At 48.8% G+C, this 23,829-nt stretch overlaps 1 protein-coding gene across 1 annotated transcript in view; it reads left to right on the top strand.

Moving 5' to 3' along the window:
- The window catches only part of NOS2 (nitric oxide synthase 2), a 36,448-nt gene that overhangs the window by 8,152 nt on the left and 4,467 nt on the right, over window positions 1-23,829 (top strand). The window contains exons 3-21 of the mRNA XM_039886063.1: window positions 521-643; window positions 1,670-1,818; window positions 5,256-5,418; window positions 6,243-6,334; window positions 7,283-7,424; window positions 7,521-7,660; window positions 8,961-9,135; window positions 9,229-9,330; window positions 11,838-12,032; window positions 13,166-13,248; window positions 13,634-13,778; window positions 14,676-14,780; window positions 15,757-15,806; window positions 16,181-16,355; window positions 17,173-17,305; window positions 18,192-18,270; window positions 19,059-19,240; window positions 21,418-21,581; window positions 22,552-22,759. Of these exons, the coding sequence (XP_039741997.1) occupies window positions 521-643; window positions 1,670-1,818; window positions 5,256-5,418; window positions 6,243-6,334; window positions 7,283-7,424; window positions 7,521-7,660; window positions 8,961-9,135; window positions 9,229-9,330; window positions 11,838-12,032; window positions 13,166-13,248; window positions 13,634-13,778; window positions 14,676-14,780; window positions 15,757-15,806; window positions 16,181-16,355; window positions 17,173-17,305; window positions 18,192-18,270; window positions 19,059-19,240; window positions 21,418-21,581; window positions 22,552-22,759 (2,605 nt within the window). The remainder of the gene's footprint in view (window positions 1-520; window positions 644-1,669; window positions 1,819-5,255; window positions 5,419-6,242; window positions 6,335-7,282; window positions 7,425-7,520; window positions 7,661-8,960; window positions 9,136-9,228; window positions 9,331-11,837; window positions 12,033-13,165; window positions 13,249-13,633; window positions 13,779-14,675; window positions 14,781-15,756; window positions 15,807-16,180; window positions 16,356-17,172; window positions 17,306-18,191; window positions 18,271-19,058; window positions 19,241-21,417; window positions 21,582-22,551; window positions 22,760-23,829) is intronic.

Below are 23,829 nucleotides of genomic sequence, written 5' to 3'. Positions count from 1 at the left end.
CCTGGACTCAGCAGCTGAGATTTTGATCCTAGTCCCCAGCCTCTATCCTACTGGTTCCTTCTTCCCTAAGTGCTTTCGACCTCAGCATTCCAGAGAGGTGGGCAGAGAAATAGTTGGGATGTGGGAGCAAAGATAGTTTTTATATTCCTCAATGCCTCTTTTGGCACATTATTCCTTTTCCTGATTTCTGTTCTCAGCAGTATTGACTGTGACAGTAGTCTCCTTTGCATCTGACCTTGGTCCCTCCTCTTGCAATTCCTCTGAGGGAGCATTTGGCCGGGTCTTGGTTGAGGAGAGAAGCCTGGCCTGTGGCCCAAGCACCTGAAGCTCTCAGCAGGCACTGGCCCAGGAGGCCAGGTTTCTGGGAAGGGAGGAGGGACATGAACCAGCACCCTGACTTATGTACCCACCTCAACTTCCTACCCTACCCAAAGCCAAAACAGGGCCCAGGGGATTGGGGGAGACCTTTGGGGTCCTAGGGCTGAAGGCATTTGGAAATCTTTGTTTTTTTCCCTCTTAGAAGTCTCCAGAATCCCTGGTCAAGCTGGGTGCACCCCCGTCGACCTGCCCACGGCACGTGAGGATCAAAAACTGGGGCAGTGGGGTGACTTTCCAAGATACACTTCACCACAAAGCCAAAGGGGTGAGCTGTCTGCCGCTTCAGGGAGAACCACCTTTGTCCCAAGGCAGTGAATCCATCAGGGCCCTTAGCGGATCAAACAGATGTCCCCTTGGACAAAGCAAACAGTCATCAGTTTGGGCAAAGTGTGCTGGGAACAGAGACTTGTGTTCCTCATAAATAACAGTAGGAGTAAATTATACCAATTCCCTAAGAACCCCCCTCATAGATAATGCGTAAGTGAGATAAACAGTTACAGGAACAAATCTTTCCTAGAGAAACACAGATTTCAGCCTAGTATCAGTGAATTTTCTGACAGACCTGCCCAAAGCTGAACTGAACTACATCGATAGCTAGTGAGCTCCCTGTTACTAGAAGGATTCAAGTGCTATTTGATAGGGAGATTGGAGAGGGGTTCAAGCATCCAGTGAGTAGTTGGACTAAGTGACCTTTAGGGCTCCTTCTTCCTAGCTTCTAAATTTCTCATTCTAACTTTAGAATGCATTCTACTGAATGCATCTAGGTGGGAAAGAATTGAAAATTTCTAGATCATGAAAGCAGAATGATTTCCCACACCTTCCAGAAATTACCACAGTTAACATTTGGGTGTACTTCCTTCTAGTACTTTTTCTGTGCCATTCTCTATGAATCTTTGAATCTTGACTGAACACCTATAGTGTGTTTCCAGGAGCCACATCAGCTTCTTTAAATGAGAAAGTGGTTGAGATTTTCTCAGGGATCGATGTTGATGTTGCTCTAGGTCTGGGGCTGGCTGGGGATAGGGTCAGAGACTGAGCCTGGGCTGAAGGGAGCAATGCCAGGTCACATCCACTGGGGTCCAGCCAGTAGAGGAAAGGAGGTCTAGGTGGGGAGAAAGCCTGGTGGACCCTAAGGAGGAAGTGCCACAGGGGTGGAGAGGGGGTGGCAGGTTGCTGGAGCAGCCAGAGTGGAAGGAGGTGGCCAGGAGAGTTGGCCCTGGAAGAGGATGGCCTTCAAAACCTGTCTGAGGGGCCAAGTAGCCCACCTCACCACCTGTCTTTCCTTTTCCAGGATCTTGCTTGCAAGTCCAAGTGTTGCCTGGGAGCCATCATGAACCCCAAAAGTTTGACCAGAGGACCCAGGGACAAGCCTACCTCCCCAGACGAGCTTCTACCTCAAGCTATCGAGTTTGTCAACCAGTATTATAGCTCCTTCAAAGAGTAAGGCTCTCTTCTTGCAGGATCCACTGCCTCCCCCTTCTCAGAGGCTCTCTTGTCTCCAGCCATTTCCGTCTGATCCCAGACCACTTTCCTTCCCAGATTCACAGTGGATCCAGGGCTAAAGCATAGTTTTCTGAGGGAAAAAGACCCTGGAGTAGGTTTTTGTAATCGTAAGACAAAGAGGCAGGGCAATAGTGGTTAAAAGTGTGGGTTAGGAGTGTAACTGTTTGAGTTGGATCCTGTAGCCGGTAACCGGTCCTGCATCCTTGGGAAATCTGTTTACCCTTTCTGTGCCTCGACTTCCTCATCTATAAAAGGGTGAGGTGGGGTGATGATAGAATCTGGCTCTTAAGATTGTTGTGAGGGTTAAATAAATTTACAAGCGTGTCCAGACACAAAGTCACCTTGGTTATGACTTGACAGGCACCCTTTTATTATGAAATGTTTGCGATAGATAGGACCTTCGAGACCACCTAGTCACCTACAACTGTGAACAGAGAAGCCCAGTGACACACATGAGGTCACCTAGTCCCGGCTAGAATTCAGGCTGCTTAACTTGGAGAAGGCAGGTTGTGCTCTTTGCACTGAACTGTGTGGGGTTCTACATTCCTGAGTTTTATAAAATACATGACTTTTAATTTAGGCCCCTTTAAAATAAAAATGCACAAAGGGACTGTAAGACAGAATGGCCAGGGCATGGGTTGACAGTTCTATGGGCTGGGAGGGGAGTGTGGCCTTTATGGTGCAGCCCCATGTGGCACTTCACTGCACGAAGTGAGCCACAGAAGTGCACCTGGGACTCCCAAGGTGGAAAAAGTGTCTCCTGGTAATGCCTGGTCTCCTCTCCTATGACCTTACAATGTCTGAGTTGGGAGGGACCTTGAATCTATACAAGAGGCCCTTGTCTTCTAGGGCCAGTGATCCTCAACCCTGGCTGTGCTGTAGTTACCTGAGGACCTTGCAAAATGCCGATTCCAGGGTCCCCTGCACCAAGGGCACGAGGCTCTCTGGAGGTGGGGAGGCAGTAGATATCCATGTTCTTTAAAAGCTACCCAGGCGATTCTAATGTACCCTCAGATGGAGAACCCTGTACACAGCAGGGGATCGCCTGCTGTGTGTCTGTAGAACTGGAACGTCTGTGGAAGTGCTTTGTGACTGGGTGGTTCAAGATCCTTGGGCTTTCAGCGTGGTTGTTGACTAACGAGGCTTTCAGGGTCCCGGAATTTTCTCGATAGGCTGTGTTGGGCTACTATATCGATGCTAACATTTACTGAGCGTGAAGGATGTTCTGGGCCCTGTGTATATGCCTTATAAGTAACACTCACCACAACTCTATGAGATTGGTACTATTATTATACAGACAAGGATACTGAAGCCACAGACATGTAACTTGCTCAGTCATACATTCAGAAGTTCCAGAGCTGAGATTTGAACACAGGCAGTTTGGTGCTAAAGCCCCCTGGTTTTAACCTCAGGTTCTAGCATCCAGTTCTTTGAGCTCGAAGATGCTGACTCCATGCTGGACCTGGGAGGTCCTGCTGGTGTTTGGAAGGCAGCTGGGTGGTGTTGGCCTGGGGAGGCTCCAGGGCCACTCTTGGTGGCTGTTCAAACCCATTTGCTTCTCAATGAGGAAAGATCCATGTCTCATAGTCACAGATTCACACCTGGGATCCCAAGAGGTCTTGGGGGTGTGAATGACAAATGGCAGCTCATCTCTACAATGACACTAGCAGCCAAAGGTATGGACAGCTGTGTGGGCTTAGTCTTTCACAAAGGAAGGATTGTATAGTTAGAAAGCGTAACTTGCTGAACGTTCTGTTCAAATCCAGTTCGCTGATGCCAAAAGCCACTCAGAACTAATAGGCATCATAGTATTTTTAGTGCCTCAGAAATGTGACTATATGAAAACAGTGGAAAATATAAAACTCTAAAGAAATTGGGTGAAAAAAATAAAAAAGAATCCTTTCTTATATAGTCACATGGTAACACTGCAAAGTACGCTCAGGGCATCGGTGTTCTGGTGATAGCTACTGTTTCCAGGCTTGGATGCAGACAGGGGAGTGCTGCTAGAAGCTTTGTTTGGGGAGGTGAGGCTTCCTGTGGTAGAGCAACCTCAACCTTCACCCAGCAGGTCCTTAAGCCAGGAGTATCCTTGAAGATAAATAGCGCCAAGTGTTTTGTCTTTGAGCTTTTTTTTAATCAAGGAAGAGTTGTTGAGACACTCCTCATCCGCAGAAAGGCCATTTTGTTCTGAGTTGTCCACTCTCCTTAATCAGGAGTTCATTCCTTAAATAGTTTTGTTTGTTGTCATTTCAAACATCTTTGGTGCTGATTGGAAATCTCAAGTTGCTGTCTGTGTGTGTGTGTGTGTGTGTGTGTGTGTGTGTGTGTGTGTGTGTGTGTTTTCAAAGCTTTTCTGACTAAATCCCTCCCTGTAGAATGTTTTTGAAGTCTGGGAGGGGAGGAGAGAAGCCAGTGTAGAAATCTCATATGTGATTGCTGGCTAAGTGGTACAGAAGTTGAGAATCGCATGCTGCAGAGCACCTGTGATGATGGACCTCGCAGTGGAGAGCTCCTCCCTGAGCAGGCCCTGGGCCCTGCAGGCCAAGTCGTGAGAGCCAGTCCCTGTTTGGGCCAGTCCAGGGAAGCGTGGTCAGGCCCTCGACATCTCTGGACTTGCAATACCCCCTATGGTAGAAGGTGGAAGGTTAAGAGCCTGGGCTTGACTTCAGGCAACCTGGGTCTGAAGTCCTGACTTTGCTATTTACCACACCTATGTTCTATGCGAGTACTTAACCTCCTAGGGCCTCGATACACTGGACTATAAAATGGACACAAAAATGCCTCCCTCACAGACTCACGAGACCCCAGCTGTGAATGGCTTCACCTAGTACCTGGCTCCTGGCGTGTACTCAGTACACAGGAGCTGCTGTGGGGGGGTGGGTGGGGAGGGATTAGCTCATTTCTTAACCATGGGAAGGTGGATGGCTGCTGCCCTGGCCAAGGGGCGGGATGTGGCTGTGGTGTGATGGATGCTCCTCTGAGTCTTACATGTGTCTGAGAAGTTGCACTCCATGCTCGCCAAGCTGGGGTGAATGGGATTAAAAAAAAAAGCACCTAGAAACAAGGGTGCTGGTGGGATCGGGACCAGCTTTATAACTTGGATGACCCCACGTAAAAATGAAAATGTGGGCTCCCTGTTTAATAGTGATTACGAATTTCAAGACAGTGACAGCAGATAATGAAACCAAGTGTTGGGCCTTTCTAAGCTCAGGGCCCAGGTCACACACTCGTGAAGCAGGCCCTGGAGGGGACAGTCTCCATGACACAGCTTGCTCTCCCGATATCCTAGGTCAGTTCCTGCTTCTGTGGATTGAATTATTCCCCATTTAAGGCCATCTCATTGTTGATCTTCCCGATGTCTTCCTGTCCCCCAGGTCAAAAATAGAGGAACATCTGGCCAGGGTGGAAGCGGTAACAAAGGAGATAGAAACAACAGGAACCTACCAGCTGACGGGAGATGAGCTCATCTTTGCCACCAAGCAGGCCTGGCGCAATGCCCCCCGCTGCATCGGGAGGATCCAGTGGTCCAACCTACAGGTGGGCTTCCTTAGACCCGAGCAGAAGAGGAAGCTGGGGGGCGGCAGGCCCTGAGCAGATGGCCCCGAGCGGCTGAGCAGAGCTGTGCCCGGGGCTCCGCACACTGAAGCCAGGCCCTTGGGTTCTCCCCTCGCCTTCCTGAACACGAGTTGGGGGCCCTACGAGAAGTCTAGAATCTCATTTCAGCACCAGCATTTCTAGCTGATCTTTCTCTCGTGTGTTAAATCTGGGAGACTAAATGCCAGCTTCAAACCAAACGGCCTTGTTATTGTTATCGTTGAAATCCTGCAGGAGAGGTTGTTTACCTAGGCCGTTTGAATTCTTGGCTCCCGAAGAACATTTTCCTTATCCTAGCCTCCCAGGATGTCTTTGCACTAGGGGATCATTTATTGCTGGATAATATCAAAAGTGCTTAGACAGAGAAATCGATGAGAAATGTGCCAGTGAAACTGGCTCTGGCTGTAATAAAAGGTGCTGGAGGCCCAGTGTAAATGTGCTCACGTTGTAAAGAAACTAGGCTGGGGCAGTGGGCACTCTGATTCATGGCATTTGAAAATCAGGTTTTCTTGGGATTTGGCTTTCAATGGGGTCTTCCAAGTGGGGTTGCCTGGGTTCCCTTAGGAGGGCAGGAGAAAGGATAGATGGGTCAGCCATGAGATGGTGGGTGTCACGCAGAGAGGAGAATGCGCTTCTCTGCTTGGTGTTTGGGTGGTGGGGGTCTGGGCCACACCCTCGGTCACTTGTGATTTAGCTTCTGATCAGCCCGAGCCCTGTGTCCTCACAGTCCTTGATGGGCCTGATTTGGTGGGGGGTGCTGTGTGCAGGTCTTCGATGCCCGGAGCTGTTCTACTGCCCAGGAAATGTTCGAGCATATCTGCAGACACCTGCGCTATGCCACCAACAATGGCAACATCAGGTGGGGGCACCTTCCCCAAGGCTATGACTGGAGCCCATTCCCCTCCTAGGTCTTAGCCGAAAGACGCAGACGAGAGTAGGGGCGACATCTCTGGCCCCTGGAGAAACCAGGGAGAAAGAGAACAGAGAGACTCGGGGTTCTTTAGGGAGCCCTGGTAGTGAGCAGAGCCTCTGGAGCTTAGTCCCCCTCAGTAGCCTGTTTCCTTGGTTTCCTTCTGACTTGGAACCATTTGGAGAGGATGTGGGGATTTTTAAGAAGCAAGATTACAGATCTCAGCTGTTTAGAGGGGATGGATGAGAGGTTAGTTTTGCAGCAAATGACTCCAGTGGTGTTTTTCTTAGAGGAAGTAGCACCACTGCTTGTCGGTATCCACCTCCTGCCTTACCGTCCCCTGCTCCCAACCAAAGAGGTCGAGGCTAATAGGAATGAAGAGCTCATTCAATCATTCATCCATTCTGTTTAGCAAACACTCAGTGCCTGCCTAATAGAACCAGCAAAGGGCTAGGCATGTGGGTGGGGTGGCAGGGGTGCAGCGGTAACTAAGACCCTAAGGCGCTGCTCTAGACAGCCTTGCACTAGACAGCGTCCAACTAACTCAGTTGCAAGGAGAGAAATATGATGCAGCAAGGAGAAAGGCTGTGGCAGCTAACTTTGCCCGAAGGATGGGGAGGGTCTTCTGGAGGGGCCAGTCCATGTGCGGGTCTTGAAGGAAGAGTTGGAACTGGAGGGAGAAGACGGAGGGAGAAAGTATGCCAAGAAGTGGGGCTGGTTACACAGAGGTCAGCAAGAGCTTGGCATGTTGGGGAGCTGCAGGAGCAAGGTTCAGTTAGCTTGGGTGCAGAGGTCTGGGGATTAAGAAGACAGGAGGGAGAGAGGGATCAATGGGGGGTGGTTGGGAGCCCCTGACGAAGCCAGGTGGTAAACAGCACTGTCCTTGTCTTGGGGAAGGTCGGCCATCACCGTGTTCCCTCAGCGGAGTGATGGGAAACACGACTTCCGGGTCTGGAATTCGCAGCTCATCCGGTATGCTGGTTACCAGATGCCTGATGGTACCATCAGAGGGGACCCTGCCTGCGTGGAGTTCACCCAGGTACGGAATCCAGCCTTGGTGGGTGATGACAGAGTGGAGCCCAGAGGGGTCAAGGGGCCTGGGTCAGCTAACTCACGGGGCCTGTCTTATCCACAGCTGTGCATCGACCTGGGCTGGAAGCCGAAGTACGGCCGCTTCGATGTGTTGCCTCTGGTCCTGCAGGCTGATGGCCACGACCCTGAGTTCTTTGAAATCCCGCCTGACCTTGTGCTCGAGGTGCCCATGGAACATCCCAAGTGAGCAAGCTGAGGGTGCTGGGAATGCGAGTTAACATGCATGCCTGCCTCCTTTCTTAACTAAGACCTCAATCCTCAGGCCCCTCCCTGCACCTTCCCCAAAGCCCAGTTAGTAGCAGGTGATGCCTAGAAGGGCTGGTTTCAAGCCCACCTTGTCACGCTTGTACAGCAGCTCTGCACTTGTGTGTCAGGCCTCTGACTTATGCGGACATGTTGATGGTAAGGGAAGAGCAGAGGCTTGGAGAGATGGGGCCCTAGGAACTTGGGAAGCAGTGATTTCAGGAGATGGACACTTGAAAGGCTCTTGAGATTCTCACACCGAGCAGCTCAGGCCTCTTTTGCCTTCCTGCCAATTCCCTTAGCTGTCCCTCTCCTGACTGGTGACAGAATAGGGCTACACTGACTTCAAGAGATCATTTGGTTCAGCCTTTGCTCCAGGCAGCTCTCATGATTGCAAAAACACCTCCATATATCGAGACTCACTATATAACGAGCATTGGGCTGGGCACTTCTTTTTGTCCCTTGAATATACTGAACTCGGTCCCACCTCAGGGCCTTTGCACTTGCTATTCCCCCTGTCCTTTCCTCAGAGTTCATTTCTTCTCATCAATGGGGTATTCCTGAGTGTCACCCCCTGTGGGAAGCCTCTCCTGAACACCCAGTCTAAAGCAGGCACCCTCACCCTCTGTCTAACACATTGCCTTGTATTATTTTCCTATTTACTTATTTGTTTACCTGCATCTAGATACAGAGACTAGGGATCTTGACTCTCTTGTTCAGCAATATCCCCAACATCTAGCAGGGTGCCTGGCACATAACGGGTGCTCAGTTATAAACATTTCTAGAGTACATGGATATACAAATGAACGATACTATTATCTTCACAATAATCCTATGAGTTTGATGCTATTATCTCTATTTTGCTGGCGGGGATACAGAGGCTACGAGGGGCTAAATAACATCCGATGTTCACACAGCTGGTAAGCAGTAAGGAAGAACTTGAACTAAGCTTTCTGACACTAGAGTCCTTAACCACTATGTTGGGTTGTCAGCATTTAGCTCAGGGCCTATCACATACTTGATGCTTAATATATATTTGCATGAATGAATGAGTGAATGAATGCATAATTTATTAATGACACCAGGTACACCCAATTCACCTCTCTAGGTGGGATGAACTGAGAGATCAACACTTGGAAATGGGTTTTCTTGGTTGATTCTTTTTCTAAAGCTTTTTTTGAGGGGTGAGGGTGGGCAGAATTGAAGCCCCCAATTGTGACTGGCTTTGCCTCCCTGCCAGGTACGAGTGGTTCCAGGAACTGGAGCTCAAGTGGTATGCCCTGCCTGCCGTGTCCAATATGCTGCTTGAGGTGGGTGGCCTTGAGTTCCCAGGGTGCCCTTTCAACGGCTGGTACATGGGCACAGAGATTGGGGTCCGGGACTTCTGTGACGTCCAGCGCTACAACATCCTGGAGGTAACGAGGACTGTTCAGCTGGGCCAGCTGGACTTGTGGGTCTCTGGGTGGAGTCCTGAGAACTGACTCATCCCCATTTCTCTGCCTCTGCAGGAAGTGGGCAGAAGGATGGGCCTAGAAACACACAAGTTGACCTCACTCTGGAAAGACCAGGCTGTCATTGAGATCAACGTCGCTGTGCTCCACAGTTTCCAGGTATGTCTGGTGTTCTGTGAGTCTGAAGACTCTCTGGTTAGATGGTCATCTGGTCCAGCCACTCATGTCGTGCTTGATTTTCCCCTTACAGCATTGTTCATTTAATCAAGCATCAAACAAATATTGAATACCCAGTTTGTGTCAGGTGCTGGGGATACAGAGACAAATCAATTTTCTCACTAACACTACTAGGTTTCTAGTGTAAACTTGAATGCTTTTAGCGACAGGCAACCATTACCTCCCAAGACTGGTCAGTCCTGCACTTAAGCACTGAATCCAGTACTCTCTCAATTTCTCAAAGACTTTAATCTTGAAAATATTCCCCCTCTCTCTCCTGTATCATCAATGTCTCCCTCTCTGCTGGACCATTCCCATAAATATCAATAGGCTGTAATGGTTTCTATTTCAAAGAAATAAACTGAGCCCTTTGGTCCGTCTGCAGCCCTTACTCATATAAATACATCCCTTTCTTTTGGGAAGGAGTCATGGGATGTGTGAAGATACTACTTTAGAAGCTGGGACCAACTCCACAAAGTTGGCAGATGCCCTGCAGGCCAGGCCACTGGCAGAGACTCATTCATTTGTTCAGCTAAGTTTTTTGAGCTTTTTTCATATGCCAGGCACTAGGTTGGGCCAAGAAGATGAGTGGAGAACAAAATAGACAAAAACTCTGTCCTTGTGGAGTATAGTATGAAGCTGACATTAAATGATCACCCAGTAAATATTTACAACCACACATTGTTCCTCAGGGCTGGTCACTCTATAGGTGGGTCAAGCTTGTGCTTGATTGAGGTTGGTGGCTCTGAGACAGGACAGGAAGAGCCTCCTGGGGCTGGCCCAACTTGGGAAGGCCCTGCCAGTGTGGACCATACATCCTGACTCCTGGGAGCTCCCAGCATCAACCCTGACACTGGCAGGATACAGAAGATATGTCCCAGAAAATCTGCTAATCGTCAGCAGTCTCCTTACCATTGCTGACCACATCCATTCACTCCAGGACTTCCTTAGCATCCTTCTTCAGGATAAACTTCAAAAGACTTGGCCTTATTTCCTTATTTATAAAACAGAGATAATAATAGTACCTCCCTCACTAGGTTACTGTAAGAATTAAATGAAAATATATGCAAAACATCTACTCCTTGGACCCACACACAGCAGGTTGGTTACTGTGTGGGACTGAGCCCTTTGGTCCATCTGCAGCCCTTACTCATAAGGGCTGGCTCGTAATAAACACTCAGTATGTATTAGTTATATTGCTATTATTCACCGTCGTTATGTTTACCATCATTACCACAGTGATCATCATCAGCTCCTGAGCTTAAAACTGCTCTGGCCCCCAGGAGTTGCTATATGTGTATGTATAAATTTTAGAAGGTATTGCTGGGTCTATTGGGCCCACCATGAGCTGGCTCCTCTCCTGCTTCCTGGCCTCGACTCATGTTATGTTCTCCTCCAGGAATACCTGTCCTCAGCCTAACTTGTACCCATCTCTCAAGACTCACCTCCTCTTAGAAGCTATCTCTGGAATCTGCTATCTCTCCTCTAGGCCTCTAACTGAGCTAAGTCTTCTCCTCTGCCCTCTGTCAGCACCTACACCTGCCTCCATCGTAGCTTCTATCAGACCACATGACTTTCTTCTGCCTCCCCTGTTTAGAATATAATCTGATGCAGAGAAGAAGCCATGTCTTTCACTTCTATATAATGCCAGTGCCTTATGCAATGCCCGACAGATAGAAATAGTAATAGCAGCTAACATTTATTGAGCACATTCTAAGGTTTACTTGTATTAACTTACTATATCCTTTCAACAACCTCATAATGTAGGAACTGTTACTATGCCCATGTTACAGATGAGAAAACTGAGGCTTAGTGAGGTTCAGAAACCAATTGCTCAAGGTCACATGGCTAATAAGAGGCCAAGATTTGAACAACTACCTTGAACAAATGTGTCCTAATTCAGTGATTTGTCTCTGACATTGAGGGGTGTGGCTGCCCTTGTTGGGTCATTCTGGGAAGACTCAGATCCCATGGCCTCTAATTTTAGGATGTGGGACATTGTGGTGACTTGTTTTCCCCCAATGCTTCGGCCCTCTTCAGAGGAGTCTAGTTCCTTCTTGGCCAGGAGAGCCACACCCTTGTGGAGGTGACTCCTGGAATGCTCTACCAACAAAAAGGCACTCGTGGTCTGATTTAGAGAGAGCCATTTGTTGAGAGTTCGAGGAGACTTGTGGGCATGGCCTGAGAAGCCAGACACTGCACCCAGAAGGGCAACAGGAGGCCACCATGTGACCTGTGGGCTGACCATCGTGATGGTTATTTTTTTGGCTCTGAAAGTCTCCCATTTGGGTATTTATTTTCAGCGGTGAGGAGGGGACCAGGAGGAATTTCTGTCTCATTTTACAGACTTCTAGGCCTTCCCAGAGTTTATCTGGGAGCCTTGCAGCCAACGGACCACTCTCCTGATTCCCCTATCCCTCAACTCTTCTTCTTGACTCCCTCTGATTTAGAAGCAAAATGTGACCATCATGGATCACCACTCTGCTGCAGAGTCCTTCATGAAGTACATGCAGAATGAGTACCGGTCCCGAGGGGGCTGCCCAGCCGACTGGGTTTGGCTGGTCCCCCCAATTTCTGGAAGCATCACTCCCGTGTTCCACCAGGAGATGTTAAACTATGTGCTGTCCCCTTTCTACTACTACCAGGTAAAGGAGGGGCCTTCCTCTCCTCTCTGTCTTGGGAGCTCAGGGATAGAGAGACTATATGTGTCTGCACCTGTGTGCGTGCATGTGCGTGTGCTTGTGCATTCGTGTACATGCATGTACGTGTGTGTGCATGTGCTGTGCATTCGTGTGCATGTGTGCGTGCATGTGCATGCTCACTCATGCAGAACACATCTGGGAGGATCAGGGACACAGAGTCATATTTTTAATGCTTTTCAAGCTTCACCCCAGGATTCTGAGCAGCTTTTGCTCATTTCTACAGGGCCTGGGACTGAAGGAAACACTTTTTATTGTACTTTTAGTGGCCCATTGCCCTGGTGGGGTTTAAGCTCCCAAGGGTGACCACCATTGTGCCTCCTCTGTGGGTGGCCGTACAGTCACATAGTACAGTGAAGAGCTTGGCTCCCAGATAAGACACAGCTGGGGGTGATTCTGCCACTTCCTACTATATGATCTTGGGGGGAGGGTGTCATTTTACCCATCTCAACCCCAAGTTTCTCATCTCTAAAGGGATGGGCCTTAACTCCATGATAGGAGGCTGTATAGATCACATGTGCTGGTGTATATAACAGCTCAGCCCAGTACCCAATCCAGAATGCACTCAGTAACTGTTACCTATTGAAATGAGTTCTTTTTTTTTTTTTTTTTTTTGTCAGAAAGGACTTTGGTTAGATTTGGGAAGAGCTTCCTTACTCTAAAGGTGATAAATAAGGTGACTTATTGCCCAGGACAGTTTGTGCCTATTGTCATAGCACCTCTTTAACCTCAAAGGTGTCCCAGTTTGAACCATACACTAGTGATACCATACACTTAGTGATAAGACACTTAAAACGAAAGAGAAGTGGGGCCTCTTCCCTCCAGGGAGACACTAATGAAATAAAATCAACTGACTATGTGGTATGTGCAGACTCTATGCTGGACACTGGAGCTGCAGTTCTAGGGGACACAGACAGACACAGCCCTTCCCTGAGGGGCTTTCAGTGAGGTGGGGATGGGGACGAGGCCTGCTCGCCCCTCAACTCACAAAGAGCACAAAGGGTCCTCTATCTCACCGGTATCCCCAAGCCCAGTCAGCCCGGGCCTACTTGCTCTCACCTCTGCCCTCTCTTCTGAAGGTGGAGCCCTGGAAAACCCATGTCTGGCAGGATGAGAAGCGGAGACCCCAGAGAAGAGAGATTCGATTCCAAGTCTTGGTTAAGTAAGTAGGAGTGGCCAGTGTTGACATCTGACCTGCAGCCCTTCCTTCTAGTCAGCTCGTCCTTCCAGGCCTTGAAGAGCAGGGAACAAAGAGAAAAGATCATTTTGATGGAATTTGGCTCCCAGAGATCCACACATTAGTTCCAAGGGTCACCTGCCACCATTGTCCCAACCTCCTATCTCCTCCATTTTCCCAAAGGAGCTGAATAGTGGGTTGAGCAGATGAGGGGAGGAGAAGGACGGGTAGTCAGCTGGTGGGAAACATGGGTTCTTTTTCCTAACCTACCCCCACTTTAAGCACTGTCCTCCTCCCATGCTCCTGGGCCCCCACCTTCCTCAGGAAAGATTACTCAGCACAGTGTCTGACTGTCTGTCTGTCCCTATAGAGCCGTGCTGTTCACCTCCATGCTGATGCGCAAGACCATGGCATCCCGAGTCAGAGCCACAGTCCTTTTTGCGACGGAGACAGGAAAATCAGAAACCCTGGCCCGGGACCTAGGGGCCTTGTTCAGCTGTGCCTTCAACCCTAAGGTAGCCGATCCAGCTGGACATATACCGTTTTCTCTGCCTGTGTGCAGACTTGTTGAAATGGTTGCTCTGCTCCTGGATGTCCCAGAACTTTAGATGTGCTGCTGTACATTCTAAATCTATGATAGGAGGATAGATGTGTGTCCAGGGATTCCCAAACTTCCACAATAAATAAGTTTTACAGAGTGTTCCAGGGAACACAGGTTGAGAAACACTTCCCTAATGAATCCAAGTCTCAATATGCATGAGCTGCTCTGGATGAATTTTATTCCTGTTTACTGACTATCACCTTCCATACAGGATGCAGTGCTAAATGTGAAGCGGGCAAAGGATGAATAAAATTTAGACAAATAAAACAAAACCCCAAAGGGTGACTCACTCCATCAGTATTGGATTTTATCCTTCATCACTGAAGGCCTCCCAAGTCTGGACAGAGCAGTGAGGCAGTGACACCCTTCACCTGATATAGTATCAGGCAAAGCGCTGGGGTTCCCAAAGTGCCAAAGGAGTCATCATTTTTGTAACTTGCCCACTCCATTTTTGTGGAAAATAGGTTCACACAGAATCTAAAATAGCCGTGGAAGTGGTAAAGTGTTTTGATTTGGGACATGCAGTATTTGGAGGCAAACCCTCCAAGGCTTGCTGACGTGTTAGGGGTACGGCTTAAGGCAGGGAGGAGAATTGAGAAACGATGTGTTCAAATGATTAACAGGGATTTAAGCACACGCCTCCTCTGAGCCACGCTTGTGCTGGGCATGGGGGGTGTGGGGTGGGGGGAAACAGCATGATGAAGGGGGCTCTTGGCCTGGGTTGGGGGAGGGGAGCGCAGGGTGTCTGGGGAGGGTGTGGCAGGCCCTAGCCTGGGAACTGAGGTCCAGTGTCCACCCTTGGTGCCTACAGGTTCTCTGCATGGATGAGTATAGGCTGAGCAGCCTGGAGGAGGAGCAGCTTCTTCTGGTGGTGACCAGTACATTTGGGAACGGAGACTCCCCTGGCAATGGAGAGGTAGGTGGCTGAGGTCCCAGTGGTCTGGGTGGTGGTAGGGCCTGAGAGGACCAAGGAGAGGCTCTGGGCATTCAGCATGTCCTAAGGAGATCATTCGGGTGTGAGCGCTCAGATCACTGGATTGCCCTAACGTTAGCTATTTGCTTTTGTCCTTTGTAATTATTGCCATACGCATGTGTCACCTTTCCTATGACACACTTCATATATCTCAGGGAATTGACCTACCTTTTTAAATTAAAAAATTCATGGTTAAAGTAAACTTTATGTCACTCTCACAAATGAGAAGCCAGCAAAAAATAAATACATCGAAAGCCGAAAGAAGTTATTGAATTTTAGCTAGATACTATGGCTTAATCATGGCTTGCTTTGCTTTTTAAAAAAGAGTAATAGGCAAGTATTAGAGAGGTGTTAAGGCTCCATTAGCAACAGTCTGAGACTTTCTCTCTAGTGTTCAGAAGGACAAAAAAATAAATAAATAAGTAATTGAAACAGGAGTAACTAAAAAAAATTATAGAAAAGAATACTTTTTTACTATATGATTTGACTTATTTCTGCTGGGTCATGTACCACCTAAAATTATCTTGAGTTCTTGGGAAATCAGGGTTATTTTTAGAGATTGTGGAAGCAGTTGTTGCTCTTACCAAGTTCCAAACAAGAAGAAAGGCTAACTCACATCCCTCCAGAAGACCCTCTGGAGATGCCCTGCTGTAAGGCAGGCACCCCGCACCAACCAGGGCTGGATGAGCTGGGGGCTGGGCTGTCCTGGGTCCCTCACTGAGGATGAGGCCACAATGAGTTGCTAAGGCTGAACTTGCCCCTGAGCCCTAGCCAGGTACCCATAAACTAACTTCCACTGTGAATCTTGAATATTTTCCTGACAGATGTGGCCAGTTTTTATGTAGGCTATAAGAAGAAAAGCAAAGCAGTGCTTTTATTAATCTTGTCCTAAGGACTCTGTGGTTCTCTCTCTTTCTAGAAACTGAAGAAATCTCTCTTCATGCTGAAAGAGCTCACCAACAAGTTCAGGTAAGGCTGTTCCCCACCACCACTTATCCGAGCAGGCCTTATGGGCCCAGAGTCTGGAACTGGTTGTGTATAAAGGAGTCTTCTCTGAGACGTCCAGGCACAGAGAGAGCCTGACTGCAGCCTGTGGCAAAGATCAAGTCAGGGGAGCCAAGTCCCTCTTATCAGTCTGCAGGCCAAGCATAGGGTTGGTCATGGGAGTGATGATAAGGCTCAAGAGCCATGGAGGATCAGAAGGGGATGTGCACTGGCAGGTCCTATGCCTGGCTGGAGTGGGAATGTCTGGGGCTGGCCTTACGGGTTATTGGTGCTGCTGGGTGATGCTTGCGTGGCTTGGTTCACCTCAGTCTCTGTGTTTGTGTGTTCTCCTTGAGCAGGTATGCTGTGTTTGGCCTCGGTTCCAGCATGTACCCTCAGTTCTGTGCCTTTGCTCATGATATCGACCAGAAGTTGTCCCACCTGGGAGCCTCTCAGCTCACCCCAACAGGGGAAGGGGACGAACTCAGTGGGCAGGAGGAGGCCTTCCGCAGCTGGGCTGTGCAAACCTTCAAGGTCAGTTCACAACTGGAGCTGCCTTACAGTGTGGACAGGGTGCTGCGATACATTGGTGCCCAGGACATCTGTGCTGGGTGGGCACCCTGGGTGGCGTGAGCCTTGCCTGGTCCTGTAGGCATGGTTACAGATGTGGGCTAAGGTTGCAGGCCAGAGGGCTCAGGTCACTGCTGCTCTCCCTCAACTCCTCAGAAGAGTTCCTCTATAGGCATGTGTCCCCTAGGTGGGAAAAGGTGATTAGGACACCTCCCTGACCTCAGGGAGCCTTGGTTCAAGATCTTACCCCCTCTGATTATCCAGATCACCTCTTGACAACCTTGTCTTGTTTCATCCTCCCAGCCACAGAGAACTTGAGGGCAGGGACCACACAGTTGAGTTCTTTGGACCTGTGTCAGTGGGTCTTTGTCGCCTGTGGCTTGACACCTCTGATTTAGCAAACTCATTTAAGCAAAGTGTTTCACTCAGCAGTGGTGCCTAAGAGTACCAGTGAGAGTTGGGGCAGATGTGGTTCCCAAGCTCAGGCCTCCTCCAATGATTCCACATTAGAAAAATGGGAGTAATCAAACCTACTTCATGGTGTGGGCATGTGGATAAAATGAGATACTGTCAATATTCATCATAATAGAAAAAGCTACTATGTACCAAGCCTGGGCACCTCTTTGAGTCTTCACAACAGCACAATCAGATAAGAGTGCTTAGTAATGATATGATGCACTTAGCTCAGTTGTAAGGACCTAAAACATGGGATCGCCAATGGTGGTGATGTTGTTGCTGATGACGATGGTTATTAACACTGATTTGCTCTCTTCTTTTTCAGGCAGCCTGTGAGACATTCAACGTCCGAGGCAAACAGCACATTCAGATCCCCAAGCTCTACACCACCAATGTGACCTGGGACCCGAACCACTACAGGCTTGTGCAGGACTCACAGCCTTTGGACCTCAACAAAGGTACCTTCTTCCCTGCACCATACGGGGCTCGTTTGCCTTTTCTGCCAGCATAGGAATCTTTGAGCCCGGAGCCTGTGGTTGAGGAGACCACTAGGACCCTCTGAACAGAGGCAGCTGTCTTAGAGCTGCCAGGCATCTCTCTCTTGTTGCTTCCAAGAGCCAGTTGGGATGCCAAAGTCAAGGGCTTGCTTCCTCTCTGAGGGATGCCATTTCAGGAGGAAGCCCTGGGAAAGAGGTGGAGAGAGAAGGGAGCTGGCATCAAGGAAGGGCCAAGTGCTGTGCTGGGCTCTTTGCCCACCCACTCTAAATGAACCTGACACACACCCTGCATGAAAGGCACAGAGAAATTGAAGTTCAGGGAGGTAAAGTGAGTTGCTAGCATGTGGTCAAGTTGAGATTTGAGCCCCGCCTTCCAGATCCGATGGCAGCCAAGTATTATAAAGAACATTCTGCAGAGCCAATTCCAGGCTGCAGTCTGTGATCTCTCAATGGCCCCCTCCAGATGCTGTGCCTCTGTGTTTCTCCTCTTTTCTTGTACCATGGGTATGGTGATCCTGCAGGTTTCTACATGTTTAGGATGTCCCTAACTTCAGCTATGCTCTCCTGTGGATCCCAAACCATGGGGATGTCCTAGAAATCCCCATATTTGGGCATCTAAATTGCATTTCCCAACACTTAGCAGAAGTGCAACCAGCCTCTGTCAGGCCAAAGGTCTTTGTGATTCAGAAACACAGTGGGAAAAAGAAACGGAAAGAAAAGCCTACCACCACCACATCAGGGCATCCCAAGGGCAGCGTCCGAGTGTCATTGACTCAGACAGGTAGAGGCTGCCCCATCAGTGCTTAAGAGCCACTTGGCCATTTCACCATCTCTCTGTGTCCCACAGCCCTCAGCAGTATGCACGCCAAGAATGTGTTCACCTTGAAGCTCAAATCGCAGCAGAATCTACAGAGTCGGAAGTCCAGGTAGGGTGGAGTACAGTGCTTCTTGGGTGGTGTTCGCCAGATTTTATTTTAATGAAGGAAAGACCAGAACAAGTCAGCCTTTGGAAAGAGAGAAGAGAGATGTCTGCTGGTGATGATGCCATGGTGAGGACCAGCTTGACTGGTAACCTAGTGGCCACTAGTTTGGTCTCCATTAACCATGGGCCAATTTTCCAGCATAGGAACTAGGAACCTGCTCTACTCTCTATCCTTTGTCACTTAAGGTGGGGCAAGAGAAACTCAAACCATTTGGCTCTTTTTAAGAACTTTCGGGGAGAAAAAAAAAAAAGAACTTTCAGGAGAAGATTTGGCAGGGAAGGACATTTCCCTGCCAGGGTATAAGCTAGTGTTGTGGATTCTCTATAGGTTTTGTTTCTCTGTGCTGTCTTCCCCCATTCATTAAGAAAACTGGACTTTGTTCTAATAAACCAGATTTGTGCTGGGAACAAGGGAAGGTTTGTCCCAATGCCCACACATCTCCCAGTGGGATGCGTTTTTTCAGCAGAGTCTGTGGTCAAGCCCTGGTGGGCTTGGGAGGACTGTACAGGGAGGGGTGCAGCCCACCTTCTTCCTGTGGAGAAGCCACAGGCCTGGCCAGCCCAGGTCTTCTTGAGCACTCTAGCCTCAGGGCATGCCAAAGACCGGAGCTCATGGAACCAGGCAGGAAAATGAAAGGAGGGCACATTTCCTGGGGAAATGGGCCCGCCCATCAAGGAGCTCTGGAGGAAATCCTGGTGGCATCACCAGAGGCTTCTTCTTCCCTTCTCCAGCCGCACCACCCTCCTGGTGGAACTCTCCTGCGAGGGCAGTCAAGATCTCAGCTACCTGCCTGGAGAGCACCTGGGGGTTTTCCCAAGCAACCAGCTGGCCCTGGTCCAAGGCATTTTGGAGCGAGTGGTGGACAGCCCCGCACCCCACCAACCCATGCGCCTGGAGAACCTCAGTGAGACCGGTGAGCCCTCTACATGGAGCCTCTGCTGAGGTGGCCCCAGCATCATCCTGCCAACCTCCCAGCTGGCTGATGGGTGGGCCTGGGCCTGCACGGCCGGCAACTAACTCTGTTCTTCCTGCTGGGGTGGGGAGACACCCAAGCCGGTGATAAAGTAGCCATGCTAACAGTTCTGGACCTGTGTCAGGCCAGCAAAAAGGGTTGCCTCTTTGGGACTATCTGCCCAATACCAGAGGCTGAAGAGTCTTTTCCCCTTCATTCTTTTGGTCATCTAGTTGCTTTTTTTTATTGATTGACTGATTCGTTTATTTTTCCATCAAAATTTTAACTGGTCACATCTATATGACGGACAGGCTCTGGGCCACAAAAGTGAATGAGACTCAGTGTCTGCCCTCAGAGAGCTCACCATTTAGTACAGGAGGCAGATATGCAAGAATATTTATGATAATAATTATTATAATAATAACAGTAGCAGCTAACATTTGTTGGGTAATTATTGCATGCCAGCATTTTGTATATATGTCGCTTTAGTCCCCACAATAGACACATGTGTACAGCCTGCTAAGTGACATAATAGAAAAATGTGAAGATGGTGTAAAAATGGTGAAGTTTGAAGGTTCAAGTCCCTGATTCATCACTTACTACTTATGTGACCTTGGGCATATGCGTTAATTGCTCAAGGCTTTATTTCTCTGTGTCTAAAATAGAGATAATAGAGCCTTCCTTGTAGGCTTGTTGTGCAGAACAAATGAATAGATATATGTGCAACCTTCACCACAATCCCTGGCACCAAATAATATAAGAATGGAGCAATGTCTTTTTCCCACAGGCTAATGACCATTTTCTAGAAGGTCAGAGAAGGGATTTAATATACCCTGAGAGTCTCCCTAGATCACCAAATTTACAACCTCTTTGCATTTTTGTGGCATTCTAATTTCATACTACTTCCCCACTGAGGGTGTGATTTATCCCCACCTCTGTGGGCAATGGGCATGGGCAGGTCGTAGGTGGCCGAGAGAGTGTGGCTCCCCCTAGCCATCCTCACAGGGGGAGAAGATGCCGTCCTAGGGAAGGTATGGGTCACCTCCTTCCTGTGCTAAGATGAGTCTCTCTCAGTCTATGTGGTGGACACAGTGCGAGGTGACAGGCACCAGGAGGAACTAATAAAATCAATAACCATGGGCCCTCTCAGCAAAGGGACTAGATTCCTGGCCTTAGCTTCCTCAGTGATAATGACACCTCCAAGAATATGTCCCCTTAAAGAGAGTGGCCAAATTAGGAAAGTAGGGGTCAGAGAAGCAAAGTCTGACGTTGTCTCCCATTGTCCAGGAGAATGTAAGAGAGCCTGAAACTTGGAGACAACGGGACAGAGATGTGGAGACAGATGTGGCTCATTAGGCCTTGGATCTAGATGAAATAATGTAATGCTAATATTTTTACCTAATTTTTGATGAGCACCTGAGTCCTAGGAGTTGTACCACTATTATACCTTTACTATTTCATTCAATCCTTATACAAACCCAATGAAACAGGTTTTATTATCACATCCATTTCACAGAGGCAGAAACCAAGGCTCAGAAAGTTCAGTCATCCAACTAGTAAGTGGGGAGCCAGAGTTTGAACCCATGTCTACTGGCTCCATGGTCCATACTCATGCTGTGACTACCCTATATACCTCCCCTTGGGACACCTAGAGACTTGCCACCTCACTTTGGGCAGATTGGCTGTTCCACCAGAACCTCCTGGCATAGCGCCCCAGGGGACTGCAGTCATGGGCTTTTCTCTAAATGAGCACTTACTTGGTCTCTGGGGCATACTTCAGTCTTTGGTGGATTTAGTCACTGTGAGTTTGCAGCTCACTTGTGGGTGTCCTGTTAAAGTTTGGGTCCAGGTGAGACAGAGACTGGACTTTCATGCAGTTAGTTTTTCAAGACTATGTCATCTTGGGTGCCCTTTGGAGGGCTCTTAATTAGCCTCCCCTACAGCCTTATCTCTGGGCACCACCTTCCATTACATGAGTCAGGCACATGAGCCCTGTTGCTGTTTCTAGAGCCAGAACATCAGTATCTTCTCTCTCTTGTAGCTGGAGAGTGGAAAGTGTCTTCCCTAGAGGCCTCGTCACCCTTGGGAAACCTAAATGGTACCTTTTTACCATCCTGACTCCTTGTTTCACTATTTAGGCAGCTACTGGGTCAGGGATAAGCGGCTGCCCCCCTGCTCACTCAGCCAAGCCCTCACCTACTTCCTGGATATCACCACCCCACCAACTCAACTGCTGCTCCGAAAGCTGGCCCAGCTGGCCCTGGAAGAGGCCGAGAGGCAGAAGCTAGAAGCACTGTGCCAGGTAAACACTGAAACTGGTGGGTGAGGCAGTGGCGGGGTCCCAGAATTGGGGGAAGCCAGAGCCTGGAGCTGGTCTTTAACCTCCAAGTGGGACTTGTCAAAGGCCAGTGGGAAGTCAGGCATCCTTTTCCATCCAATCTCTAGGACACAATTGTGTTGAGTCCACTAGATTTTTCTGAGTGTCTGCAGGATGCAACCAAAGTGCACATCCTCAGAAGAATTATCTAGAAAAAGAGATCCACTATGTCTTGTCTGTCTTTGTATTCCCAAAATCTGGAACAAGCCTGGGACTTAAGAAGTGTTGGAAAATGGATGGTGTGGATGAATAGATAAATGGACATAGTGACAAATGGGTAGTTAAATTAATAAATAAGAGAATGCATTAGCTCACTTGCAACTTTCTAGGTCCAAGTCTTGGTAAAAGGTACTGGATGTCATCATTGCCACTATCATTATTGCTAATTATCATGATTCCAGCCACCTCCACTGCCATTATCCTATGCTACACACTACTAACTTGGCACACATTTTCTCATTTAATTCTCACAACATCCCCCTTGAAGTAGGTGGTGCTGTCATCATTTCATAAAGGTTAAGTAATTGGGACAAGATCCCACAGCTCTAACACGAGCATCCAGTCACAGCATCCAGTCAGGATTTGAACCCAGGTCTGTATGATTCCAAAGCTCTGCCTCAAATTAGAATGTCATAAAGATTTGACTCCTGCCTACAAGTTGCTGACAGTAAAGTCTAAGCATAAAAGCAAGATAAATGCTTCTCACTGGCCTGAGTCCCCCAGGACAGGAACGATTTCCTCTCCAGCTTGGTAGGTAGTCTCAGCACCTTGGACAGCGCCCAGTTCTTCAAAGTGTTGAGGAAGTGAATGAATGAATGAATACTGGATTGTGACAGCCTCTTCTCTCAGTGTGGGGCTGGTGCCCTGAGTCACTCACACTGCCCTTGCCTTTCAGCCCTCGGAATATAATAAGTGGAAGTTCACCAACAGCCCCACGTTCTTGGAGGTGCTCGAGGAGTTCCCATCCCTGCGGCTGTCTGCCACCTTCCTGCTCTCCCAGCTCCCTATTCTGAAACCGCGGTACTACTCCATCAGCTCCTCCAGGGACCACACACCCACGGAGGTCCACCTCACTGTGGCTGTGCTCACCTACCGCACCCAAGGTGAGGCTGGGGCAGAGACTTTGGAGCAGTCCAACTCTGCTACTTAGTGGGCAGCTGGTCAACATGTCTGAGCTTCAGTCTCTTCACCAGTTAAACACTCACCTTTTAGAGCTTTTATAGCCATAGGAGGCGTGTGGGGGAGATGACTCTGAACTAAGCACTGAGCTAGCCCTTTTGTATACATATTATCAATAACCATGTGAGATGGGTACTGTGTGTATTTTACAGGTGAGGAAACAGGCTCAAAGAGGCTAAGACACTTGTTCAAAGTCACACTGTTGTCAGCAAGTAGAGAGCTGAGATTCGAACCCCGGTAGTCTGCTGAGTCCAAATATTTAACGACCCTACTCCACTCTACTGTCGTACTACTGTTGGGACAATTTAATGAGATCGAATTTGGAAAGCACCCAGCACTTGGTGGGAGCCCAGTGATTCTTAGTCTTCCTGATAGTCCAGGCTGAACACAGGTGTGATTCTGCCTTGATTGTTTATTCCTTCATTCACTCATTCAACAATAATTTTTTTCATACCACTCTATTGCTTGGCACATGGTAGGTGTGAAAATACAGTACATGTAGCCCCTGCCATCATGGAGTTTCCCATCTAGAGGGGGAATGAAGAGAGACTCATAGAAATAGACGATTATCACTGTGTAGGTGCTGAGAAGGAATGTGCAGGGTGCTATGAGGGCAGAAGATGGGAGATAGGCTGACATAGACTGGGAGGTCCCAAACCATGTCCATTTGGGCTTTGCTTCTCCACTGGATGAACCATGCCCCTGCCCTGACCTCTGCAACTGAGCATTGCCTGGGTTGGCAAAGCTGGGGAGCTGGTGCCCATCTCAGCCCTCCATGCTCTAAGATGCACAATAATACAGTTTCTAAAAGCTGGACAGAGACTGTATTTGTTGTCCTAGAGAACATCACACTGGCCCGGTCTCAGTCCTCAGATCAGGAGAGGAGAGGCAGGCACATCCCATGAGAGCAAAATCCCATCCAGAGGAAAACCTAAGGGACTTCTCAAGTTGGTCAGAAGTCCCTTTAAATGCTGGGCCACTGGGAAGGGAATGT

The sequence above is a fragment of the Pteropus medius genome, unplaced genomic scaffold, assembly GCF_902729225.1.
Source record: "Pteropus medius unplaced genomic scaffold, Ma_sr-lr_union100, whole genome shotgun sequence".
In the NCBI taxonomy this organism is placed as follows: Eukaryota; Metazoa; Chordata; class Mammalia; order Chiroptera; family Pteropodidae; genus Pteropus; species Pteropus medius.
This window is presented reverse-complemented; position numbering and strand designations above follow the sequence as displayed.